At 33.4% G+C, this 25250-nt stretch overlaps 2 protein-coding genes across 2 annotated transcripts; both read left to right on the top strand.

Annotated features, from left to right (window-relative positions):
* The first annotated feature begins 340 nt into the window (after window positions 1-340).
* LOC110112663 (YTH domain-containing protein ECT4) lies at window positions 341-6751 on the top strand. The gene is made up of 9 exons (XM_020844994.2): window positions 341-557; window positions 1498-1562; window positions 1709-1868; window positions 2027-2103; window positions 2827-3249; window positions 3338-3859; window positions 4320-4532; window positions 5730-5873; window positions 5970-6751. The coding sequence occupies exons 1-9, from the start codon at window positions 530-532 to the stop codon at window positions 6030-6032; spliced, it is 1695 nt and encodes a 564-aa protein (XP_020700653.1). The 5' UTR covers window positions 341-529; the 3' UTR covers window positions 6033-6751.
* Window positions 6752-10944: 4193 nt separating this feature from the next.
* Window positions 10945-18469, top strand: LOC110112597 (probable 2-oxoglutarate-dependent dioxygenase ANS). Its single transcript, XM_020844912.2, has 3 exons — window positions 10945-11545; window positions 17310-17631; window positions 18038-18469. Exons 1-3 carry the CDS (start codon window positions 11088-11090, stop codon window positions 18284-18286), a joined length of 1029 nt encoding a protein of 342 aa, XP_020700571.1. The 5' UTR covers window positions 10945-11087; the 3' UTR covers window positions 18287-18469.
* The last annotated feature ends 6781 nt before the right edge of the window (window positions 18470-25250 follow it).

Here is a 25250-nt window from a genome sequence, read left to right as displayed (position 1 = left end):
TCAAATTTATTATTTAGAAATAATATATATATATATATATATAATAAATCTAATAATTTCTCCTGGTGAGAAATTATTTATTGAGGTAATTTTGTGATTTTTTAATGGGTATTTTTTAAGTATTTGATTATTTGTTGTTTATTTGCTGATTATTTAAGACCACGGATAACGCCGTTCCAGTTTTTGGCCTCCACGGCGACAGAATCTCGTGAATATCGGACGAACAGCAAACAGCAGCTGGGCTAAGTTGCTCGCGTGGGATCGATTGACCAGTTCTGACGTGTCGCAGTAGCAGCCGTTGGTTTAGTTCCTTCGTCCCAATCTCTACTACTTTTAGCTGAGGCCTATCTTTACTTCCACCCGCCACCACCGCTGCTTCAGCATCCTCTGCCACCCCCGGTCCAATCGTCGGTAGCGGGGGTCGATCCGATTTTGCCCACCGTGTACGTATCAGTATCGGTATCGGCCTTCTGAACTGGAGTGCTGAGAGGTCTTAGGGTTCTTTTGCGGGGAGCTCTGGTGCAAACTCATGGCGTCGGAGGGCAAGTCGAAGAAGGGTATGGTTTTGTTCCTTTTCCTGGGCTGTGATCACCGAACGGGATTAGCTTAGTTCTTGCTTGTTCTTTTTGCCTCTTTGAACTCAAGTTTTTGTTCGAAAGCAATATGTGTGTGGTTGCTTTCTGAATTCGATTGTGTCTTTGTAGGGTAGCAGGTGTATATTCTGGTTTTCTACTTTGAGAAATCGTGTGTCGGCGAATTTTTGATGGGGTATTTGGAATTTTCGTTCTTTTGAAAATTTAAGGTTGGTAGAGTGGATTTATTTGTCAGTAGTTTATTTGCTTATCGATTCTGATGGGATTTACTGTAATTGTGAGGCCTTGTATATTTATTGATTTTTCTTAATCTTCAATTTGAATGGATTTTGAAAACAGGATAGTATATGTTTTTTGATCGCTAGTTTTATTTTCCTTGATCATCCTCTTCTTCTCAGTTTTGTCCTTGTTTCAGAGGTTCTTATAGAAAGATTTAGATTTTTGATTTAGATGTGGTTTATTTATCTTGTATTTGTATTCTTTGGCGTACTTCATGCTACGAACTCCGTAGATCTGTATGTATAATCCCGTATTTTATTTGATAGTTTTGGATTGTCTACCTTGATTTAATCTGCATAAAGAATATCAGCTTTTCTTTGATTCAGTCCAATTTTAAGTGATCTGGTTTTGTCGATTGCTTTTATAACTTCGTGTAGTTATTTCACTCTGGAACTCTTGGAATCCAAATTGGTTTGCTCTATTATGGTGCTATCACGGATTTTGAACTTGGTTTTTTTCTTGTCCTTGTAGATCTGCTTTTGATTTGTATCCAAGGAAACAACTTTGTGATGAGTTTTTTCAATAAATTTTAGTATTTGGACCTGGTTTCCATTTTCCACATGAACGGTGATTATCTCTCTACCTCTCCTATTATTGACTGCTTTCATTTTCTTCTTTGGCGCAGCATTAGAAAAATCTATGAAAGAATTGAAAATAGGAGTGACTTCTAAAGGGGGTGAGGGCAATATGGTAAGTTGAACCTGTTCCTTCACCTTTTTCATGCATTAGAGAGTTGGTGCTGCTGCGTGATTATGCTAAGCCATTGCGAAACAAATGGATATTTATAGTAAATTTGATTCATCTCTGTTTGATTATTGTGCCTGTGTTTGCTATAGTATGGAACAAAAGATGGGAGCTCATTAGATGCAATGTCGAGCATCTCATCTGGGGATGCAACCAGCAGCATCAGAGGGAGTGAGGTGGATCAAGAGGCTCTCATGGCAGAGCAATTTATGTATTATCCTGTGAATGGAGTCTATGGCTACTATTATCCAGGTCTGTTGGACTGTTGGAGCTGCGTCTTTTTCTTTTGCTATCAATTAATGTAAACATATGATTTTTCTGTTATTATATAGAGGAGGTTTTTTATTAGTTTGACATTTTCCTAAGAATTTAATATGCTTTCTTTGCTCGTGGTTTCTGATTGATCTCAGGTTTTGATGGCTCGATGGGTGATTGGAGCGATTACGGGTACTATGTTGGAACTGATGGATTGGATGTCCAACTTTCTGTATGTCACTTAAAATAATGGTTTTAATGGGCCAGTTGTTTCAAGATCATTTTTTTTATTTCTTTATATTCTTTTACCCTAAAACTCTATGGTTTCTAATCTAATTAAACATGCATTTGAGATCGGGTAAGCGGCCAGATGGTCGACGGAAGCTCTTCCTCCCCTCTCATCCCGCGCTCAAATCCCCTAACATCCCAAAAAAACAAAAAAAACATGCATTTATTGATGCATTGGAATATGGCATGGAACTCAAATTTTCTTAATATTTCCACTTATTGCTCATTTGGTTGTTTGTAAATATAGAGAATATGATTTAGAGAAAAATGATGGTTTTGATTTCACACATTTTGAGTGTGAAATTGAAATCACCACTTTTGAGGAAGTTTTGAGAAGGTTTGAAGACTTTGAAATCAATATTAATGTCTAATTACATCCAAATGGATTAACAAATTTCATCTTTTTTCAAAACATGACTTCTAATTTCAAGCGACCAAATGAGCGCTTAATTGATTTTAATTCAGGTTTTCAGAAGTTAAAACTTGCATTTTTTTATTAGATTAGCGATTGCCCTCCTGCATTTTATTGTTATACTGATTCATAATGAGTGCTATTAGTAGTAGTTTTGTTTGCAATCTCATGTCTCATGCGAGCATATAAGGGAATTCTTCTAGTACCTATTGATTAAGTTGCAAGGACCTCACTAGTTTACATGTGTTGTTTCAGACCACTCAATCAGAGAATGAATCACTGGCATACTATTTTCCGGGCTATCAGGCTGGATATTCTCCTTATAGTCCAGTCTCTCCAGTGGTTGGTGTTGATGGGCAATATTTCACTCAACATCTCTATCAACCGAGCCCTATATTTCATCAGCCTCTTATTTCTTCAGGTTTTATTCCTCAGTCAGTCGCTTATGGACCAGAACTTGTCCCAGCATACTTATGGGATTCTCAACCTTTACTAACTGTTAGAGATCCAACAACAACTTACCCAAAACCTAATTATCCTTCTCATAATCATGCAATAACTCCTAAAGCTTCAGTTCCCCCAATCTCAGCTACTTTAACCAAGCAAGGAGCAGCTACTGCATTGGATGCAACACAGAATTCTACTTCGCCAAACCAGGCTCATAAGTCGATAAAAAAGGTACATACATATTATTGCAGCTCATTTGTTTTTCTTCCATTAGTACTGCCACTGCAAACCAGATAATAATTCCTGAGTTGTGATTTAGGTGAATAATGATGTCTCTAAAGATTTCATTCAGACAAGCAAGTTTAATTCATATCCTAGCCCAGGCAAAAATGGTTTGCTAATCATGAATGGCAATGCGAAGACAACTGGTAAAGCATGGACTGGGGCTGAAAGGCAGATATCAACAAACCAGGCTCAGGTGGCTGGCTATTTTGATATGCCAAATGAACAGAACCGTGGTCCCAGAACCATTGGTAACCAAGGAGCTTGGGTGTCTGATTATGATTCGACTACTGGTTCTGTGGTTAGTAACAGCAACAGCACCGCGGTGGTCTCTATAAAGAAGGAAGACTACAATCTCCCAGATTTTCCAACTAAGTATGATCACGCTTTCTTTTTTGTTATAAAATCATATAGTGAGGATGATATTCACAAGAGCATTAAGTATAATGTTTGGGCAAGCACACCAAACGGAAACAAGAGACTTGATAATGCATATCAAGTTGCCCAGGCGAAAGCGGCAGAGAAAGGATGCAAGTGCCCGATCTTGCTCTTCTTTTCTGTAAGTGCCAGTAGCTAGTTGAAGCAAATGAAATTTTATAGAAAATTTGAACAAATCATATTTATGCTTGATTTTGATTTGCCTGCAATAAACTTGTGGACGTGTACTCTTGTCTGAGAATGCTTGCAATTGCTAATTAGAAATTTTATATTGCTCAGATTTTTTTTTTTTTTGAAGTTGAACTTTGTTTAAACTTATACATTGATTAAAAAAATTTTCCACCTTGTTATCTTATGTGATACTATTTGTGATTAAGGTTTGGAGTTTGGTTTCCCTTATAATGTTGCTATATGATACTTAGCTGTTCACTAGTATTATTTACACTACTTGATTGGTCCTTAGACTTAGTTTTTTACTAAATACGGATTTGTTTTAGCATAAATATGTCTTTTGCACTTAAAAGATCCACTTTACTTGTATAAAATACTGTTAGTTTACTAGTATGATTCTTTGTGGTCAGGTGAATGCAAGTGGTCAATTCTGTGGTGTTGCAGAGATGATTGGTCAGGTTGATTTTAACAAGAGCATGGACTTTTGGCAACAAGACAAGTGGAACGGTTACTTCCCAGTCAAATGGCATATAATCAAAGACATTCCAAATCCACAATTCCGTCATATAATTCTAGAGAACAACGACAACAAACCTGTGACTAACAGCCGAGATACACAGGAGGTATGCTTTTATTTTGATGCCCTGGAATTGCAAGATTCAGACTTCGTTTGGGACATCTTTTTTACGGTTTCTTAAAACAGTTTTTTAGTAAAAAATTAAAATTGTTGTACTAAAAAGTTGCTTTAAGAAGCGGTGAAAAAGCCGTCCCAAACAAAGCCTCAACTGATTTCACTTTTGCCTTTTAACATTGTGTTGGCTTTGGGACTATTTTTCATTTCTTCTTTTTCCATTGGAATTCAAGATTGTTATCCTAAGTCCTTTTCTCCATTTATCTCATCTCTTAATTTGTTATTCATCTATTTCTTATCTTATAATTGAAACTGTTGTTCCATTGGGACAGGAATCATGTTTTATCTCATGTGCAAATTTTATGTTGTCATCAATATTGAACTCTTTTTGTGTTTTTATTGTGATGTTAAGAAACTATAGGCCGAAATATTAGGGATTTGATTGACTCATCACCTGAGTTCGCTCATAATACATTTTCCTTTTGAACGTTTTACAGGGCACAATTTAGTTTTCTCAAATTATTCTGAGGTTTATTTATAGCACTTGTTATATTTCTGTTTTTGGTAGAGCATGGCCAAAATTCATTCTTATTAATATTGATATAAGTTGAACATATGGCGTCTCTTAGTGGATGAATGGCATAGAAATATAGCATTATTAAGTTCTGAATTTTGCGGGGAAGTATTTTTCCTCGAAAGAAAAACTGCATTTGTTCAGCAAAAATTGTTTTGGTGTTGATAACTACAAACATGTTAACTGATATTCTCTAGTTAATCACTTCGAAATAAGTTTATTATTGATGGCCTCTTCTAAGAAAGTTAGAGGTAGACCTAAAAAGATTTAGGCTGCATTTGGGACGTCTTTTTTATTGTTTTTTAAAATAATTTTTTAGTACAAAAATTTAATTTTTATACTAAAAATTTGTTTTAAGAAACAGTAAGAAAGTCCTCCCAAACGAAGTCTTAGTCGTAAAGTATTAAAAATAAACTTTTTTATTAGATTTAAATGCAAATTTGAGCCTCAGTAAGACAATGGAGAAAAATGATTCAGATAGCCAATCCCATATATTTTGGGATGAAGACTTGTTGGTATTGTTGTATTGATTGCAGCTTTTGTATTCTTATGGCCAACTCCTTATAAACTCATGGCCTTAAGCCTCTGTTCTCATGTGAAAGTGCATTGTTTCAGGTTAAATTTCCCCAAGGCACCGAGATGCTGAACATCTTTAAAAACTTTTGTGTGGAGACTTCCATATTGGACGACTTCGGCTTCTATGAAAGCAGACAAAAAGCAATGCAAGACAAGAAGATCAAACCTACAATCACTGTAATGGTAAACTCAAATCCACAATCCTTATATTTCTACAGTATGAATCAAGATCACCCATTAAATTTCCATCAAACCTGTTTTCTTTCATGATCTCCACAGCCCAAACCTGAAACCATTGCAGTTGTTACAAAGCCAGCTGATGCCAAGGCAGCCAAGGAATGATTGTCATTAATGACCAAATTGGGGAGAATCACAGGTGTTTTTGGCCTTGTTGGCTTGGGCAAGCCAGGTGCTTTTCTGATCCATATAATGTAGCAAATTGAAGTTTTTGTTTCTTTTGGTGGGGGTCTATTCCCATGAGTAATATTTTACTTCAGTGATTGGGCTGAGGCCCTAACCTGGGAGGGGAGCTGATGGAATTTGCCCACTGGTGCCCCAACTGTTTTCCATAGAAAGCTTTTCTTTTTCTCCTCTACCTTTTGCTCCATGATCCCTCTCTTCTTTTTGTTGAGGAAGGGTGTTCTTAATTGTTTTGCTTTTATAGTTTAAGGCTTCGTTTGAGACGTTTTTCTTATTGCTTCTTAAAGCAGCTTTTCAGTACAAAAATTTTAATTTTTATACTAAAAAAATTACTTTAAGAAGCAGAAAGATAGCCGTCCCAAACGAAGCCTAAAGGTGTTAGTAGACTTTTTTTGGTTTTGTGTGTAGAGTAGGCTAAGCCAATGGAAAGCCTGCACAAAGCGTTTTCATGTGAACTATGAAAAGAAATATGAGTGATGTTCCTTTAGAAAAGCTATCTTCTGTTTGGTGCTTTTAAGTGGGAAGTGATTCGGATGGTTGTGCTGCTTTTGTGTTCTTTAGTCCACTTTTGATTTGTTCTGTTTGTTAGTGACTGTTGTTGGATGATGAAATGTAAAGGTAGGACTTTTTCTTTTGCCAAATTTGATTGTCTCATAGTGTTTGAATTTGAAGAAACATATTCAAAATTTCATTTCTGGGAATATTATGCTAAAAATTTTATTTATAATTAAATTCTTATAAAGAAATTTAATTAATTTAAATTACTTTGAGATAGTTTTCTTCCTGTTTTTACAAGTTAATTATTATAATCGAGGTCCTCTTACTGGGTGATTTTGTCTTGAAAATACATCATTGAATAGCGATCACATCCATAGCTTGCAAGTTCCTTAATAAATATAAATTCTTGAGTAATGAATTATCGAGATTTTTGATACGGTACAAAGTCCTTTGTCAGTTATGGTTGACTTAAATTTATCCATTTATACAAACATCCATCCTAAATTTACATGGTGCACTTAGACAAAATAAGCTCCTAGCCCCCCAACAAGGATATGTAGATTAACTCAAATACCTCTTTTGAGGAAAAAGATTAGGGACTATAACAACCTAAGATGAAAGAATCATAGGATTTGATTATATTCATCATCATTCTTCCTACCATACGCTTTAATTGCAAGGTGTTTAAAATATAATACTAAGGTTTTATTTGGGATGACTTTATTGCTACTTCTTAAAGCAGCTTTTTAGTATAAAAATTTTAATTTTTGCACTAAAAAGACCCTTTAAGAAGCAATTAGAGAGCCATCTCAAATGAAGGGTAAATTTGCTACTATGATATATTTAATACATATTGCCTATAGAATAATTAGACATAATCAAAAGTATTTCCTCATTATCAAGAGATGTAATTAAAGTTTACACCTATGAGACACCAGGACTCATATCATAAATTTTTTTTTATGAAATGAGGGTGAAATCTCTAAGTACTGCTTTATCTTAAATCTAATTTGTCTCATAAAAAAAATGATTGACACATCCATTAAAACTCTCCTGCAAAGGGCAAATTATTGCATCCGGTCACCGGACGTGGAAAATAAGTTCAGATATCCAATAAAAATTTGCCGCGTCACCTGCGCATTTGACTGCGCTTTTGACTTGCGCTTTAGTTGTGCTTTACCTGCGCTTTTAGTTGCGCTTTACCTGCGTTTAATTTAAAATAATATTTTATTAATATCCGGACCTATCTCCGCGTCTGGTGATCGGATGCAATAATTTGCACATGCAAAGAGGCTATGGTGCAAATTTTTAGAGCCCACATTTATTTATTTTTTAAATAATTTATTTTCATTTGTTGTTGTCCAAGACTTGTTATAAAAAATATGCCATTAATTTCCCTTTTTCATATTTCTTATCGATTTGAAAATGTATTTTATATTTAAATCTTTTATAAATTTATTCATAATCAATTAGAAGAAAAGGATAAAAAGATACAATGATATATTTTTTAAATAATTTTTATGATAGACAATAGATGTGAATGGTTTGCATGCCAAGAATAAATATAAAACTAAATCAAAGCCAACTCAAGAGCTCTAGTTCAAATGTAATGCTCTTTGATTCCTAAATAGAGGTCTTAAGTTTGAATATAATATGTTATCTTTTTTTATTCAATTATCAATTATTTCTTTATGTGGAATCGTGATTTGATGAATTTTATACTTAGTTATCTTTTATCTTTATTATGTTATACTTTCAATCAATTAAATAAAAATACAATTATTTTTTATTAGAATTATGTTTTTTTTTTTAAATGGTGTAATAAGTGCAATTAAAATCTAGTGTAAAGTAAATAATATTGATTGTAAGATTTATAGATGATAGCCATTTAGTCCCATTCAAAGTGTGTAGCATTTTGATTTGATTTTAAATTTGTATTTAGGTTTGCACCAAGACTAATGGAACCTAGGCTTTATTTGGAACAATATTTTTATTACTTTAGACAGTAATTTTTTAGTACAAAAAAAATTTGAAAGTAACAAAAAGCAGTGGTCAAAACTGTCCCAAATGAAGTCTTAGGTTTTGTTTGGAATAACTTTCTTATTACTTTTTAGAGCTATTTTTTTTTATAAATTTTTTTTAAATTTAAAAATTTTGTACTAGAAATTTCATTATTTAGTTGAGCTAAATCATTCAAGATTGTGATTAGTAGTATATTCTATGAGTATATTATTATGACAGTTTTGAATTTATTTAATTGAAAAAAAGCCTATGTTATTGGTGCAAATTACATATTAGCTATCCCAAAAAAAGTCTTTGGGGGCAATTTCCACCCTTAGCCACAAAGGGGTTCCACCGCTGAGTATGATATAAAGTGGGATGTATGTAAATCCCCCTTTAAAAAATCTAAAACATCTTCAAGGCTTGGGGTGTAAAAGAATGACCCGACTCAAACCTGACAAGAAAACATCTAGATTCGAGTTGACCCTTGTAATAAATGGGTCGGATTCAGGACCATAATTCTGACTTGTTTATTAAATGGATTGGTTTGGGTTAACCCGTCAACCCGATTATAACCTAAAATGATCGATTTAAATTATTTTTCCTTATTGTTTAAAAGTTTATTTTTTTTAAATCAATACGAGTTATTGGGTCAGATTTAGATCATTTAAATTTGAGTTGCTAGTCGATTAAATTCATGTTCCATATTTGTTACTTGTTAAATTATTAAACGAGCCTAATTTGAGTTACTGGAACCAGATTGGTTGAACCCCCATTCAAGGAGAAATTATTCTATGTCCGAACTCCAATAAAATCGCGACATCTGTAGTATATACGTGGATATTTATTTCTATTTCATTTTTTTTTTCTTCTTGCCAGCCCGACTGAGTCGACCCATAAATTGTCAGCTCAAATATTAGGGTTTAAGATTGGAGCTCGTTTTTCAAATAAAATACAATGAAAGTTTAATATTTTTAGGATTTTAGCTCAATAATTTTTTCATAGCATCGGAGAAAGAAGAAACGATAAGAAGTCAGTGAAGATGAAGATGAAGAATGGTCTGGAGGTGGAAAAGTTGATGAAGATGAAGACTGGTTTCGAATAAACGATGAATGATAGTTTTTTTTTTTCTGTACATTTAGGGAATATGCCGAGTGTCCAAGTGGGCAGCGCCCCTTGGCGGGGTTCGACTTGCTCGATTAGGTCGCAGGGTCAAGGGGTAGCGCCACCGGAACAAATTTTTATTGTAAGAGTAATTTTAAAGTTATGATTGTTTTTAAAGTTTTTAAGTCATTTGTATTCCATAATTTGCTATTGTAAAAGTGCAATAGAACACTTGCTTCTGTAAATCAACTAAATAAAATTTTCAATGATATTATTGTTCATTTTAAAGTTTTTTCAACTTTTTCGTAGATATGCATTACAAAAACTATGTGATAAAAGGGTTTTTTTAATGTGTATTTGTTGTGTATTGTTGATGTATATCGTTGCGATGTACTGTTGTGTGTCATTGTGTACGTTAATTTATTCAATCAGATGTAATTATTATGACATTTTCTCTTTTGTTTATGTGATTTTTTTTTTCATTTTGATGACGTATATTGCAGTGTACCGCTGTGTACCATTGTGTACCACTGTTGTGTATTGCTTTGTACACCTGTGTAATGCTATGTATATTGCTTGGTAGAATTAAGCATTAACCAAAAATAAGTATGACCATAATTAGTGGTCATCACGATTGTGAGGTTTCTAATTTAAGAAATCTTTTAGCTTAATTGTATTTTTCATAAGTTTTTTTTCTTGTTATTCTTCATAAGAAAAAAAAAACATGTAATCACCTTTTTAATCTATGAATTTAAACAAGCATTCTAATTGTTAACTTATCAAATATCCTCAAAGTTGCCATAAAATATGAAGATACTAATGCAAGCCTTCAACATCCCACTAGTGGTACACAACAACGATACACAACCGTACACATCATCAAAATGAACAATTCTTCAACAAGTAATATTAAATAATTATGTATTTGTTATCTTATTTCTTACATCTAGATCAATATGATTAGTACATAGTGGTACACAGTGTACTTTATTTAATAATACAATATTATATTATCTAAATTGTAAAGCAATACACATCAGATGTATATAATAGTGGCATATATCAGCAATACACAGTTGGTTTTGTGAAACATCTCCTATTAACAGTGGTAGACATGTAATATTAATATTTTAAATATTAGATATATAAATAACATGAAATAAAATGGTCTGTATGTAATTTTTTTAAAAAAATTAAATAAGAAATATAAAATAATATTCTTATACAGCGGCAACAGTGCAGGCGCAAGTTTCCACTGCTCTCAGTGTTCGCTCCTTCAGAGTTTCTGTTCAGAGTTGACCTTTGCGGGTTCTTTTCGTCGCCCTCGGCGGTGATCGGAGAAGCGAGAAACAACTTGTCGCTCTCGTTTGTTCGATGGTGGTACAGCGTGTACAGGAACTGGCAGAGGCAGGCCTCTCCTTTGTGCCCTCCCAATACATCCAGCCTCCGGAGCTCCGACCGGATCGCCATTGCCGCGCGGATGCGGAATCCGGTAGCATCCCTGTTCTCGACCTTGATACCTCTCTGAATCCTATACCTCACCTCCGTCGCCTCTGCAGTGAATGGGGAGCCTTCCATGTGGTGAACCATGGCGTGCCGTCGCGTGTACTGGAGAAAATAAAGGAGGCCGGACTTGGCTTCTTTCGCTCGCCCACGGAGGCCAAGCTGCGATACGCGTGCGATCCCGGATCCGCAGCAACGGAGGGGTACGGAAGCCGGATGCTGTCCAAGGAGGAAGGGGTGCTAGACTGGAGGGACTATTTCGATCATCATACCTTGCCGGAGTCTCGGAGGGACCCTAGCAGGTGGCCGGATTTTCCAGAAAATTACAGGTTTGTGTAATTTGGCACTTTCTTCTTAGAAGGGGTTATTCAATATTCACTCTTTTAGCACGCTACATTGTGGATGCTATGAAAAGAAACTCAATCCTTCAAGCTCATTGAATCAATCTTGATTTCCTGTACACTAGGACATATTTTTTTGTTATTTTTCTCCTGCAATCATTAAAGTTTGTTTATGCTCCACCTTCCTTAATCCAGAGACTTAGTTATGTTTATGAATTTCTATTTCGAACTTTGAAGTAGTATCGTTCAAGTAAAATCTAATTTCAACTCATGTATGATTGAATTGCGTGATTATTTTCATTTAGAACTGTCAAAATAATAAGAATAAACGTGTTGCACTGTTAAATAAATACCTTGAAGTAGGTTTAGGGCATCTCCAACCGAGAACTCCATTTTTCACGCTAAAATACCACAAAACGCAAAAAATGGCGTGGTGCTGCTCCAATCGAACGCCATTTTTTTGCTTCTGCGCGAAGGTAACGATCCTTCTCCTTTGGAGCGTTTTTCCGGTTGAGAGAGGAAAATAGCGTGGGTGAACAGTGCAACGCCAATATTCGCGTTGCACTGTTCACCCGCAAGCAAATGGCAGACGTTTTGGCGTTCAGCTGGAGCGACGGAACGACCCCAAACACTCGTTTGGCGTTTGGTTGGAGATGATCTTTGGAAGGCAAAAATTTAATTGAGTTCATGTGAATAACAAAGGAGTTTAAGAGCTGAAAACATTTTCAGTGCGGATATTGTCCTGTAGAAAATGGCTTGGATGTATTTCCATAGTTTTTTTAGTAGCAGAAGTTTTCAACGGATGAAGAATAGTGGGAGATTATCATCTGAATAATCTCTTTCAGGCTGTGGCAAAAAAAAAAATTTTACAATAGCTTTCTATGGATAAATAACAGTGGCTGAGATCATGTAAATAATATATTTAAGGGTTTGGCTGAAAAACTTTGTTAGTGGTATGAAGGAAAACAAGCTTAAGAAACTTTCCTAACCTGGTCATTCATTTCGGAACATTTACTCATATTATTTTATGAAAAATTGTCTAGTAATTGCTTAGAAGATCTTCTTTAGCAGAAGCCTTGATATTGTTGCATCCTGGAATATTCGCGGCGGTAGAGAAATATGAAGTTTAATATCTTAGCATTGTACGAAGATCCATTACACAAGCAGATTAGATAGAGGATTCATAAGAGGCACAAGAGTTTTTACATGGAAAACCCCTGAAAAGGGGGAAAAACCACGGGGCCTGGCCCAGTTTGAATGAATCCACTAGTATTTGCAGTCGATTACAAATGAGGCCCTTCTTAGGGAGAAGGCCTTAACTTGATGTTACAAATGTACATCATATAGAGCGCATTACATGGTGGGAGTTACAATATAGACATGTTTGTTTGGTCGGCATGACCATAGTTGATAGGATGGAGGCTAGAAAGACCGTTATCTGCTGATGGAGGTCGGAAGGACCATAGTAGTCGACAGAGGTATGAAGGACCGTAGTCGGCAGGAGACAGAGGTCCGAAAGACCGTAGTTGACAGGAGACCGGGGTCCGAAAGACCGTAGTTGACAGGAGACTGGGGTCAGAAAGACCATAGTCTGTTGATGGAGGATGGAAGGACCATAGTAGGCGATGGAGGTTGGAAGGATCGTAGTCGGCAGGAGACAAAGATCCGAAAGGCCATAGTTGGCAGGAGACCGGGGTCAGAAAGACCATTGTCTGTTGATGGAGGTCGGAAGGACCATAATAGGCGATGGAAGTCGAAAGGATCGTAGTCGGAATAGATCGGGGTCAGAAAGATCATTGTCTGTTGATGGAGGTCGGAAGGACCATAGTAGGCGACGGAGGTCCGAAGGACCGTAGTCGGTAGGAGATAGATGTCCGAAAGACCGTAGTTGGCAGGAGATCGGGTCAAAAATACCATTGTCTGTTGATGGAGGTCGGAAGGACCATAGTAGGCGATGGAGGTCGGAATGACCGTAGTCGGCAGGAGACAGATGTCCGAAAGACCGTAGTTGGCAGGAGATCGGGGTTAGAAAGACCATTATCTATTGATGGAGGTTGGAAGGACCATAATAGACGATGGGTCGAAAGGATCGTAGTCGGCAGGAGACCGGAGTCAGAAAGACCATTATCTATTGATTGATGGTGGTCGGAAGGACCATAGTAGTAGGGCGATATTCTGGGAGAACTCTAGGGATCATGTGGTGGCTTGACAGAAGTCCGGACCTCAGGTGATGGTTCAACAGAAGTCTAGACCTCAGGTGGTGGTCCGGCAGAAGTCCGGGCCTCAAGTGGTGGTCCGACAGAGCAACGGCGTTAGACGGTGGTCCGGCGGAGGTGAGGGCCTCAAGTGGTGGTCCGGCGAAGGTGAGGGCCTCAGGTGGTGGTCCGCGCGAATCTTCGGCGGTGGTCCGACGAAATTCCGGCAGTGGTCCGACGAAACTCCGGTTGTGGTCCAAGGAAAGTCCAGCGGTGGTCGAGGAGGAGCTTCTTCCTCTTCTTTTTCAGGGGTTTTCCACGTAAAAACTCTGGTGTTTCTTATGAATGTTACATCCTCTATCTAATCTGCTTATGTGCTGGATCTTCATACAATGCTAAGACATTAAACTTCATATTTCTCTACTGCCGCGAATATTCCAGGACGCAACAGATATTATTCCTGCTATTGCTCTTGTGCATATATCTTTATCTAAAAGTTAATTATTGATCTTATTCTCTAAAGAAATTTGTCAAATAATGAAACTAGTTGAGATCAAAGAGGTTGCAAAATAGTGGAGCATCGTTTTCTTTGTCCTTCAGAAAATGATAAACACAAGAAAAGTGCAGACGCAAGTTTGCTAGATGCCATTCATATTAAACTATAAAGTTTTAAATCCATACAGTTCCAACAGACTTTGTAAATGAACAGTCCACACAACTAGTCTAGTTGCATAATAGCTATCGCACCTCGGGTCCAGAAGTCGGTGCACCACGATGAAAGAATAGAAAGACCTGCTTTGTATTTATAAATAGGAACAAGCATATACGAGTGATAAAATTTGACATATATACACTGCAGTAAATAATTGAAATGAATTGAAAAGCTAATTTATTAATAAAATGCAAATAACTAGTACATTCAAATAATAATAGTTCTGATACAAGTCAGAAGGAATATAAATAGTATAGAATTAGGAAAGAAACTACCAAAATCTCATAATCAATTTTACTAATACAATGATAAAAACAGAAATCTCTATTTTCATTTATGATGATAATAATTTTCAATTCTTAGATGTATTAAAAATGTGACGTCAGCTTCCTCCTATATGATTAAAAGTTTCTATTTATTTCCTTCTAATCAAATTTAAAATGACATATGGATTGTGGAAGGGTGCACTTAGATCCTTGAGGTATATCGATCATTACTTGTAGATTCATATTTTAAAAAAAAAATGGTTCACCTGGTCTCTTGTATAATTGTCTTTCACAAAGATCCTTAGTATCAAAACTAAGATTGAAGAATCAAGCATACCCATAGATAAAAATTCAAATCCCTGTGTCCCTCTTCTTTGAATTATCTAATAGGATTGTCCCTCTTCTTTGAATTATCTAATAGGATTGTCGAGGATCATAGGAAACAATTCATGAGATTTTTTTTTTTCAAATATGTGAATAAGTTATACGTGTGTATGTTATACATTGGGGATTGATAAAGGATAACGAGCAACTTGAGGTTTTAACTAATCAAAATTGTGGATGAGTGGTGTAAAATGATGATAATAAAATTATTCTCTCTCTCTCTCTCTCTCTTTCTCTCTCTCTCTCTCTCTCTCTCTCTCTCTCTCTCTTTCTCTCTCTCTCTCTCTCTCTCTCTCTCTCTCTCCCCCACACACCCTGAATTCTTGTTCATGACATAACAGTATACTTTTAACAGCATTAGTCTTCAAGAACCTATATGAACGTTGAACTTGTGTGAGTGGCCATGCTGAAATCTTGCAATGACATATTCAAGGGCTGAGATCTTGCGATGACATGCATAAGTGGTGGAAGTTAAAAATAATTATTTTAAAATGAAAAAAACTCGGGATGAAGTAACCCCTAAACCTTGAGAACCTAAATAATGTTTACCCTATGGATTAAGTTCTCATTCCTTTCAATTGTATACTTCATGTATCTGATTGGTAAGTTCTCCTAATTAGATTGATCCATTTGATCAAAGCAATAAATCAAAATCACATGTAATTACTAATTAACTAAAATTAATTGATCTATCATCATATTTCATAAATATCAGCTATAGTTAGTAATTAACTATAATTATTTGCAAACTAGTTATAATTATCTACTAGTCAACTTATTTATGATGGGAATGTTTGAGTATTTTATTGTATCCAGCGAAGCCATTCAACAACATAAAAAGTAATTGCCCTCGCTAATACTGTTCATGGTCAATAATGCCGTGCTACTATTTCAAGGCTTTAATGGATATGTGTGTAGGTTGGTTCTTTAAATGCTAAAAGGAAAGCTTTCTCCAAATTTGGTACCAATCATGGATATGTCCAAAATGTGTGAAGATTTTGTCAAATATCATATTTCCTGGTTGTATCACTTTCTCAATTTTCTTCCTCTTAACACTTTCTCTTATTTTATTATTTTCCAACTTTTAAAACTGTGTGGATGTCCTTACTATTGTTTTCAAATCTAAAAACATTCTAGAACTTACTTCCTGAAGTGTTTCTACTTATCCTAATGAACTAGATAATACTTTTTTATGAAATAATGTTGTTTTTTTAGAATGAAAATTTAAACCTGATTTCTATTGATCCCATGGTGATGAAAGCTGAATTTTATATTTTCTAATAAGTAATTTGGCTTATGATAGATGTTAATCATTTCCTCGCCGGATAACATCTAGTTTCAGCAAACCTTAACCTAAACGGCAAAAACTCCACATCCTTTCCAATAGTTAAGATTCTAAGGTAATTTACTTGTATCTGCATATTTTCGTCTTCTGAAGAAGAAATTATTCTGTGCAGTGGCTGGACGTAAAATGCTATCCGGAGACCAATCAGAATGCACTACGTCAGCGGTGCCGAGCCGTGGTACTGAGCAAAGGGAAAACGTGGCGCATTCTAGTTGGTCTCCGGACGGCGTTCGGCGTCCTCACAGAATAATTAATCCTTCTTAAGACAACAAATATATGCCTACATCAAAATTCTTTTTGGCTTTTAGTTGTCTTTATAAATTGAAACCTTGAGCCAGATTAATTTCCTTCATACCATACATACTGAAAGCTATACTCAAAATTTGGTTTCTCGATACGAAACATATATTAATGAAATCCTTCTTAACTCTTCCAATATTGCATAATCCTAGTAATAGTAAATCCTAATTCGCTTGATATAGTCCTGAGCTAGAGTCCCTTCAGAAATTATGTTTAGGTATTTTTCTTATTTCTTGAATTGTTCTTTCTTTACATTCAGAACCTGTAGCTTTAGGCATCGTTTGGGTTGACTTTCTTACCGCTTCTTAAAATAGCTTTTTTAATTAAAAAGCTGCTTTAAGAAGCGATAAAAAAGCTGTCCCAAACGATACTTTAAGTAAACATGTAGTTAGATTTAAATGTTTTGGCTTTTATCTCCTCTTTATTTCTTACATTAAAATTATAGTGACTACGAGATTAGAACTCTGCTTATTTTTGTGGAAAGCAAGTATTTAGATGGTTATTGTCAACAACAATAATAATAATAATGTAACTGATTGTCCGTTCGCAGGGATCTTGTCCTTGAATATAGTGACAGCATGAAAGTTCTTGCTCAAAGACTTCTAAGCATGATTTCTGAAAGCCTAAATCTGCCACATTCTTATATTCAAGATGCAATTGGAGAAGTTTACCAGAATATAACCATCAGCTATTATTCTCCCTGCCCACAACCAGAGCTTGCTCTTGGTTTGCAATCCCATTCTGATATGGGTGCCATAACTCTTCTTATACAAGACGATGTTGGAGGTCTTGAGGTATTGAAGGATGGAGAGTGGGTACTAGCAAAACCTTTATCTGATGCCATTATTGTGATTTTGGCTGATCAAACCGAGGTATTTTATTTTATATATGCTTAGGTTTTGTTTGGGACAGCTTTCGTACTACGTTATAAAACAGTTTTTTAATATAAATATTTTTGTATTAGGAAGTTGTTTCAGAAAGCAGTAAAAAAGCTGGCTTCGTTTGGAATGACTTTCTTATGATTTCTTGAAGCATCTTTCTAGTACAAAAGTTTTAATTTTTATACTAAAAAGTTAAATTTTGTATTAAAAATATGTTTTAAGAACCAGTAAGAAAGTCTCGCCAAATTTAAAGATGGTTGGCTATCTTTCTCAAATTTGTGATCATATACTGCTTAAGTTAGGGCTCTTTGACAACCTTAATCTTCTTTCTAAAGGCCTAACATATAATTTGGGATCTGAAAGCTTTACTCTTTCAACTTTATTGTATCGTCTCCAGATTCTAACGAATGGCATATATAGAAGCGCATTGCATCGCGCCATTGTCAATGCTGATCAAGCTCGGATCTCCGTTGCGACCTTCTACGATCCTGCAAAGACTCAAAAGATCTCTCCTGCTCTTCAGCTCGTCACAGAGCAGTCGCCACTCAAGTACCGTGAGGTTCTATACGGTGACTATGTCTCATCTTGGTATAGCAAAGGCCCTGACGGAAAGCGTAATATTGATGCTCTTTTGATTCAACAGTAGCTGAAAGAAACTCGATTGAGTGGGGAGGAACTTCCAGTTCTGAAGCTTTTGCATGTGGTGAGTGCTGATTCTTTTAACTTTTCTTTGTGTTTGAATCATTGTGGAACGAATAATAAAGTAATTGTAATACTAAATTTTTCATGACAAGCCTGTGTTTGTGATAAGGTAGCTTTTCTTGAGAAACTTTTGTGGAGTTAAATTTTTATTTTAACTTTCTTTTTGTCCCTTTTTTTTTGCTCTTTTTATTTGATTCTTGGGATAAATCAAAATATAATTAATTTTAATAATGAATTTAATTATCTTTTATTTTGAATAATATATATTAAAAAGAATATTAAATAATCTTTATTAAAATTTATAAATTTGACATGTGAAATAAATTATGTTGGTTTTGAACATTATGTTATTTTTTTACATATTTTGGTTTTGATCATTATGTTATTTATTTACATATTATTATTATTTTTAATATTTAAATAAATTAATATAATTTGATTTTAATTTGATCAATTTTATAAAGCAAAAAATCGAACAAATAATAAAAAAATCAATAGAAGTTAAGATTATAACTCATAATCAATCTTAAATTTTAATAATTGAATCAAACTATCTTATATTTTAACAATTGAATCAAACTAATTAAATAAGGTTTTTATATTCATTTTTTTTTTATTTAACAAAACAAAGCACATCCTTCTTTGTGATCACTTGATTGTTATTATGTGTTATTTGGATTTTCTACTTTCTAGTCGTTTTCCTATTGAATTTATATTTTTCACAATTAGTATTAGATCGATGAGATGGCAATATGCCTATATTTTAAGGACTTGTTGAGATTTTGTGATGGTTGGGTCTCTATGGCTTTGATTGGTTGAGGAGCTTGGCTTGGAAAGGAAAAAAAAATAAAGGAAATTCAAAATTACTTTCATATCATAGAGTTAATTGAAAGTTTTTTTTTTTAATTTTGATTTAATAATTTTTATTAAGATAAGCATACATTTAAAATGGAGTATTTTAGAATAAAAATAAATTATCTACTTATTTTTTAAGAAAACTATGGTATAAATATTAATTAAATCTTGTTATATGTATAGATTTTGTATTGCACAAATATCAAAATACATGAAATGATTTTTATACTCATTCTGATATAATTTCAATCATGATATTCTGACACATTTTTTCCCATCTAAAGTTATTAAAAATGGATAAAAAATTATGATTTTTTACTTTTGGGTTAAAAGATGTTAGCATTATTATTGATGACATTCATTGGATGTATAAGAGATGATATGCATTGATGTTATTGATGGTAATAGGTGACAGTTTGTAGATGCCAGGTACTATGTCGATGGCATGCATTAGCCATATAGGTGATGATGGGCAATGAAGTTGTATGTATCAAGGCTTGTGTTAATGGCATGCATCACCCTTTTGGGAGATGGTGTGTATTGACATTGTTAATAATGATAAGCAATGATAGTTAGTAGCTGTAGGAGAACGTAGTTGTCACACTTCGTGATCTAAATTAAAAGAATTTATTTCACTTTTGTTTTCATCTTTTCAATTTTCATTAAAAGTCAATATTATCTCATTTTATTCAAAATCCAGAGCTGATTAAATGTATTAAAGAAAACCAACAACTGCGGAAAACATAATTCACATTACTATACTTGTCCATATTTATATTTTGTCACTAGTGGTCAAAATAATATATACAATAACTTTTATATGCTACAAAAGAATATACATAAACTAGAAGAACTGAAAAAATAAAATAAAACATCATTACAATTAAGCTTCAATACATAGGCTTCTTATCTTTGCGTAAAATCATATAAAATCACGTAATGAGCATAAAGCTTAACAAATAACTCAAATATTACAATTGAAATCAATGCAATAAGAAGAAAAAAAGAATATGCTGTAAATTATATATAAAAAAAATCTATGCATCAATATCTATATTGGTTATCTATACCAATTACTTAGTTTATAACACATCATATCTTAATCTATTATATTATTAGTCTCAATATCAGTAAATAGTATAGTGTTAGTTATAGTATCAATAACAATATCAATCACAATAACAATAGTCACTAATGAGTAATAAAAGTCAATATCAGTATAGTGTAAGCTTCAATATTAGTAATAGTAAGGAGTAATCAATAATAATAATCAGTATCAATACAATATTCAGATATTCAAAAGAGGGTATATCGATCTTAATCATACACTTATGACTCCCAATCAATGAACACCTTATAACTCCTATTGAATCACATGATAGTCATCCACACCTCTTATAACTCTTAATAAATCTCCAACTCCTTATGATTCTCATCCACTAACTCACACCAGTGGACCATGTAGATCTCGAGGATATCACACAAGGTAGGGGTGTCAAATCAATTTTGTAGAAGGGTCAGAAATTTAGACCCGGACCTGACCCACTGGGTTACTAGGTTGACCCGACCCCACCCGACTCGAGAATCTAGAATATCGGGCACGGACGCCACTCGATAGCATGAAGGGTGCGGTTGTGAGCACATCACACAAATGGGCCAGGCGCTGGCGCTAGATCAGATATAGTGTGAGGATGCGAGGGCGGGTGAAGGTTCGATGTTGTCGCGGCCGAGCGAGGGAGCTAGCGAGTTACAACCTAATCACCTAGGGTATAGATTGCAAGCGCGGAGATGAATCTGGGCCATCCAGATCGTGAGTGTGGAGTGGGATAAGGTCGAGACCGTGCATTGGGAGGGCGGATCCGGGTAGCAAGTGGGCCATTTTTGGGTTTTCATGTCAACTGAACTTGACCCGATTTTTGAAAAGGGTTGGTTTTGTTGAAGCTGAACCTAACTCGTATGACAAACGGGTTGATCTTAACCCATAATTTTTGGTTCAGGTTCAGGTCGAGTTTTTGGGTCGTGTTAAATGTTGACAACTCTAATATGAGGTTATCATATCATATATTAGTATATCATATTCGTACATCATATTAGATTCAGACTAGTAACAATATTACATTCTTGCATAAGTCAATCATACTAATCATTTCAATACATATTTTCTTACAATCTTATCATGTCAAATCATAGTATAATACTTTTTAATCCATTTCTAGTTTGCCTTTTTGCCTACTCATTTTATCCAAAAATATATCTTAGATGTTTAAATGGTGAAAATATAATAAATTATATCATATGATTTAGAATAATCAAATCTATAATATATTAAGAGTTATATGGTGAAAGTTTAATGAAATTAGGAGATAATGCATTTTTGACAGATTTAAAAGATATACATCTATAAAATTAAAAATAATCAAAAACATAAGTAAGATGATATTTACTTACAACAATCAGAACACTTTTTATAGTAGAAGTGATTGATGAAAATGATAAAAATTTGACTTACTCTCTCCTCATCCTCTCCGTTCTTCATTTCCTTAATTCCAAAGCAAGTCATAGCCGAAATGAAGGTGTCGACATTGGAATACTTTAATGTTTAGTTTCATAATAAAAAAAAGATATAAAAAATATTATTAGTCACCTAGCACTGCAATGCTCAGACTTAGCACCGTAACGCTGCATGTCTAAACTAAAATTAGTATAGAATAGAGACTCAATCGCAGCAATGTCATTTTCTGGCACCGTTGTTATAAAAGCATATATTTTGCCTCTACCAAATAATTTTTTTTCATGAGTTAGTATAAGTCAAAATTACAAATCGTCTTCACCACATCATTGATATTATAGTGTTTTAATTACATGATTTTTTCATAATTTTTGGGTACTGATAAGAATTCTTAAGAAATTGACATCCTTTAGTGTAAGTGAAATTTTGGGACTGTAAAGTGTCTGTTTTGTAAATCAATTTCATCAGAATTTTCTAAATATACAAATTTATTTTTTGGATATTTTTTTATAATTTTTGAAGTCCCAAATAATTTATAAAAATTTTATACTAAAAATTAATTAAATTATATTATTATATTAAAATATCTTGTTCATTACTTTATTTTTCTTCTCATTTTCTCTAAATCCGTTAACAGAGAGGTGTAATAGAGAATTTAAGAGAGAAAGAGAGGAGAGAGAAATAGAAAAATTATATTTTGTCACATAGCGATTTTTGTCAGTTACGCATGCTAGAAAATTTACTCGTATCGTTGTAATAAAGAACCGTTACCCAATTTCTGATTTCAAAAATTTTGTATTTTTGATCTTGTTTCCGTCAAATTTGGGTTTTCGTTATCCAAAAATGAGAATTATTTTGTATTAATAAAACTTTCACTGTGTAACTATTAATTTGTTATAAAGCTTGAGATTATAAATATTTTGAGTATTTATTTGAGATTTTTTTGCTAGGTTATTTTTTAAAAGCAACAACTTTTTCCTACATATAAACTTATTTTGACATATATATTTTGACATCTAAAAGTAGTGCATTAGCTTAATTAAAGCTTTAGAATGATATTTTACATATTCTCTGCTAAGTTGGTAAATTTTGAAAATGTGAATTTTTGTTTAGTAGAATTTTTTATTGCCAACTATTATGACATTTGCACATTTTGAATTAAGCTCAATTATGCTTTATTTAATGCAATACATTAAAAATGAATGTGTATATGTGATTAATATTATTGTTACAGTGTTATGATAATAATCTATATAAAAGACAAGTAAATATTAATTGGCCTGTTGATTAGAGACTGATTAACCTGTACATGATGATGGGCTGATGAGCTTTCTTTTAAATACTGTAGTTCAGTGCTATCGTCTACTAATTTATGTGATACACTGATTGGGAGTTATAAGGAGATGGTTACTATGCCAATAGGCAAAGAGTAAGGACTCTATTTATTAAGCCAAATGTTTACTAATATTGATACAATACTAAAAAATATCGTTATAGCTATGACTTCTTACTTGTTTAGTATGACTAATAAAATGCATGCATGTTATTGAGGTATTTTTTCTATTACAGCACAAATTTATTATTACTATGTTATTTTCTTGCTCCTGCCATTGGGCTGTTATTATTACTACTACGTGACATATTAGAATAATTGGATAGTATGTGTACACTACTATATGATTTTACTACCATGATATAATTTTGATAATCTTTCTCTATGATTTGGTTTTATTACTTTATACGATCTCTCTATTGATTGATAGTAGTGATACGAAAATTATTTTATAGATTTCACACATGTACTGATTTATTGGCTTTTATATTATACAATTTTATCGTTTATAAATTTTACTACTATATATGAGTTTTATTATTTTTTGCATTGATTCAATAATCATATGAATACTACTGCTATGATTTGATCCCTGACATGCATATTACTTCTTTAATATGCTTTGAATTCAGTTGTAGGGTATGTGTATAGTCCTATATAATTTTACTACCTTGATATGATTTTGACAGTCTTTATTACTGATTTGATTTTACTACTTTATACGATATCTCTACTAATTAATAGTAGTGATATGAAGATTGATCTATAGATTTAACATCCTTACTGATTTATTAGCTTTCATATTGTACCATTTTATTATTTATAAGTTTACTTATACTACATGTAAGTTTTATTATTTTTGCATTGATTCAATGATTATATGAATGACACTGCTATGATTTGATCTTTGATATGCTTATTGTTTATTTATTATGCTTTGAATTTAGATACAGGTTTTGGTAATATGTTGGGCTTTGTAGCTCATTATATATGGTTAATTGATTTTAGACCAGGGCAAGGAAGTAAGTGTCAGACTGATCAGAATTCCTTTAAGTTTATGTTTTTTTTATTTTAGTTATTTTTTTGTACTCATGATAGAATAGTTGTGGTATGATTGTATGGATCCTAAGTAGCCTCTTAATAGTTTTCTGAAGCAATATCTTAGTCATTTTAGCAAAAATTCAAAATATTTTGTTAGATGCTATGTTAATTCTCTTAATTATATATCATACATTTAACATCTAAGTGCCTCAAGTTTAGATTCAAATGCTTTTGGGTTCATTAAATTCCTTAAATCAAAATGCTAATTTTTATTGTAAGTATATGAGATTTAGAGATCTTATGAACCTTCAGTTAATGTTATAAAATTTGAACTATGCTTTAAATGCTTAATTTGGGTCTATTTGCAATCAGATCAAGTTAATTTTAGTGTCATTATTTTTGTCTCATCAAAACATGGAGTTTGACTATAAACTTACTATAACAACAACATCAAGCCTTTATCCCACTATGTGGGGTTGGCTATATGAATCTTTTTTCTCCATTGTGTCCTATTAAAAGTTAAATTCTCATTTAAGTCTAATAAAGAAAGGTTATTTCTAATATTTCTAACCAAGTCTTTTTAGGTCAACATCTACCTTTCTTAACATAATTCAAGACTAATACACCTATTTTCCTAATCGGGTCATCCGAGGGCTACCATTTTATGTGACCAAACCATCTAAGGTGACTCTCTTTAATCTTACCTTCCATTGGAGCTACTCTGACCTTTTCATGTATGTGCTTATTTTGTATCCTATCTATAAGAGTAAAGCCACTCATCCACTTGAGAATCCTCATCTCTGTAATAATTAACTTAATATTATTCTTCACTTTTAATGGATAACATTCTACATCATAAAGCATTGCAGGTCTTACCACCATCTTATAGAATTTTCCCTTAAGTTTGAGGGGGACTTTTCTATCACACGACAAACTTAATGCCTTCCTTAACTTCAACCATCCAACTTAAATTCTACTAATAATATCCCCATCTAAATACTCTAATTATTTTAATAATTATATCTCCATTAAAAAATTATTATTTAATTTAATAATATATCATTTAATTTAATAATTAATTAATTTAATAATATATCTCCATTAAAATTTTAATATTTAATTTAATAATATATTATTTAATTTATTAATTAATTTAAAATTTATTATTTA

The sequence above is a fragment of the Dendrobium catenatum genome, unplaced genomic scaffold (genome assembly GCF_001605985.2).
Source record: "Dendrobium catenatum unplaced genomic scaffold, ASM160598v2 fragScaff_scaffold_1617, whole genome shotgun sequence".
Lineage (NCBI taxonomy): Eukaryota > Viridiplantae > Streptophyta > Magnoliopsida > Asparagales > Orchidaceae > Dendrobium > Dendrobium catenatum.
Note: the sequence above shows the minus strand (reverse complement) of the source record. Positions and strands in the feature narration are given on the sequence as shown.

Coding starts and splice junctions, on each gene's coding strand:
- LOC110112663 (XM_020844994.2), top strand. CDS start 530: ATGGCGTCGGAGGGCAAGTCGAAGAAGG. Junction 2,104..2,826: donor GATTGGATGTCCAACTTTCT/GTATGTCACTTA, acceptor GTGTTGTTTCAG/ACCACTCAATCAGAGAATGA. Junction 4,533..5,729: donor ACAGCCGAGATACACAGGAG/GTATGCTTTTAT, acceptor GCATTGTTTCAG/GTTAAATTTCCCCAAGGCAC.
- LOC110112597 (XM_020844912.2), top strand. CDS start 11,088: ATGGTGGTACAGCGTGTACAGGAACTGGCAGAGGCAGGCCTCTCCTTT. Junction 11,546..17,309: donor GATTTTCCAGAAAATTACAG/GTTTGTGTAATT, acceptor GTCCGTTCGCAG/GGATCTTGTCCTTGAATATA. Junction 17,632..18,037: donor TTTTGGCTGATCAAACCGAG/GTATTTTATTTT, acceptor TATCGTCTCCAG/ATTCTAACGAATGGCATATA.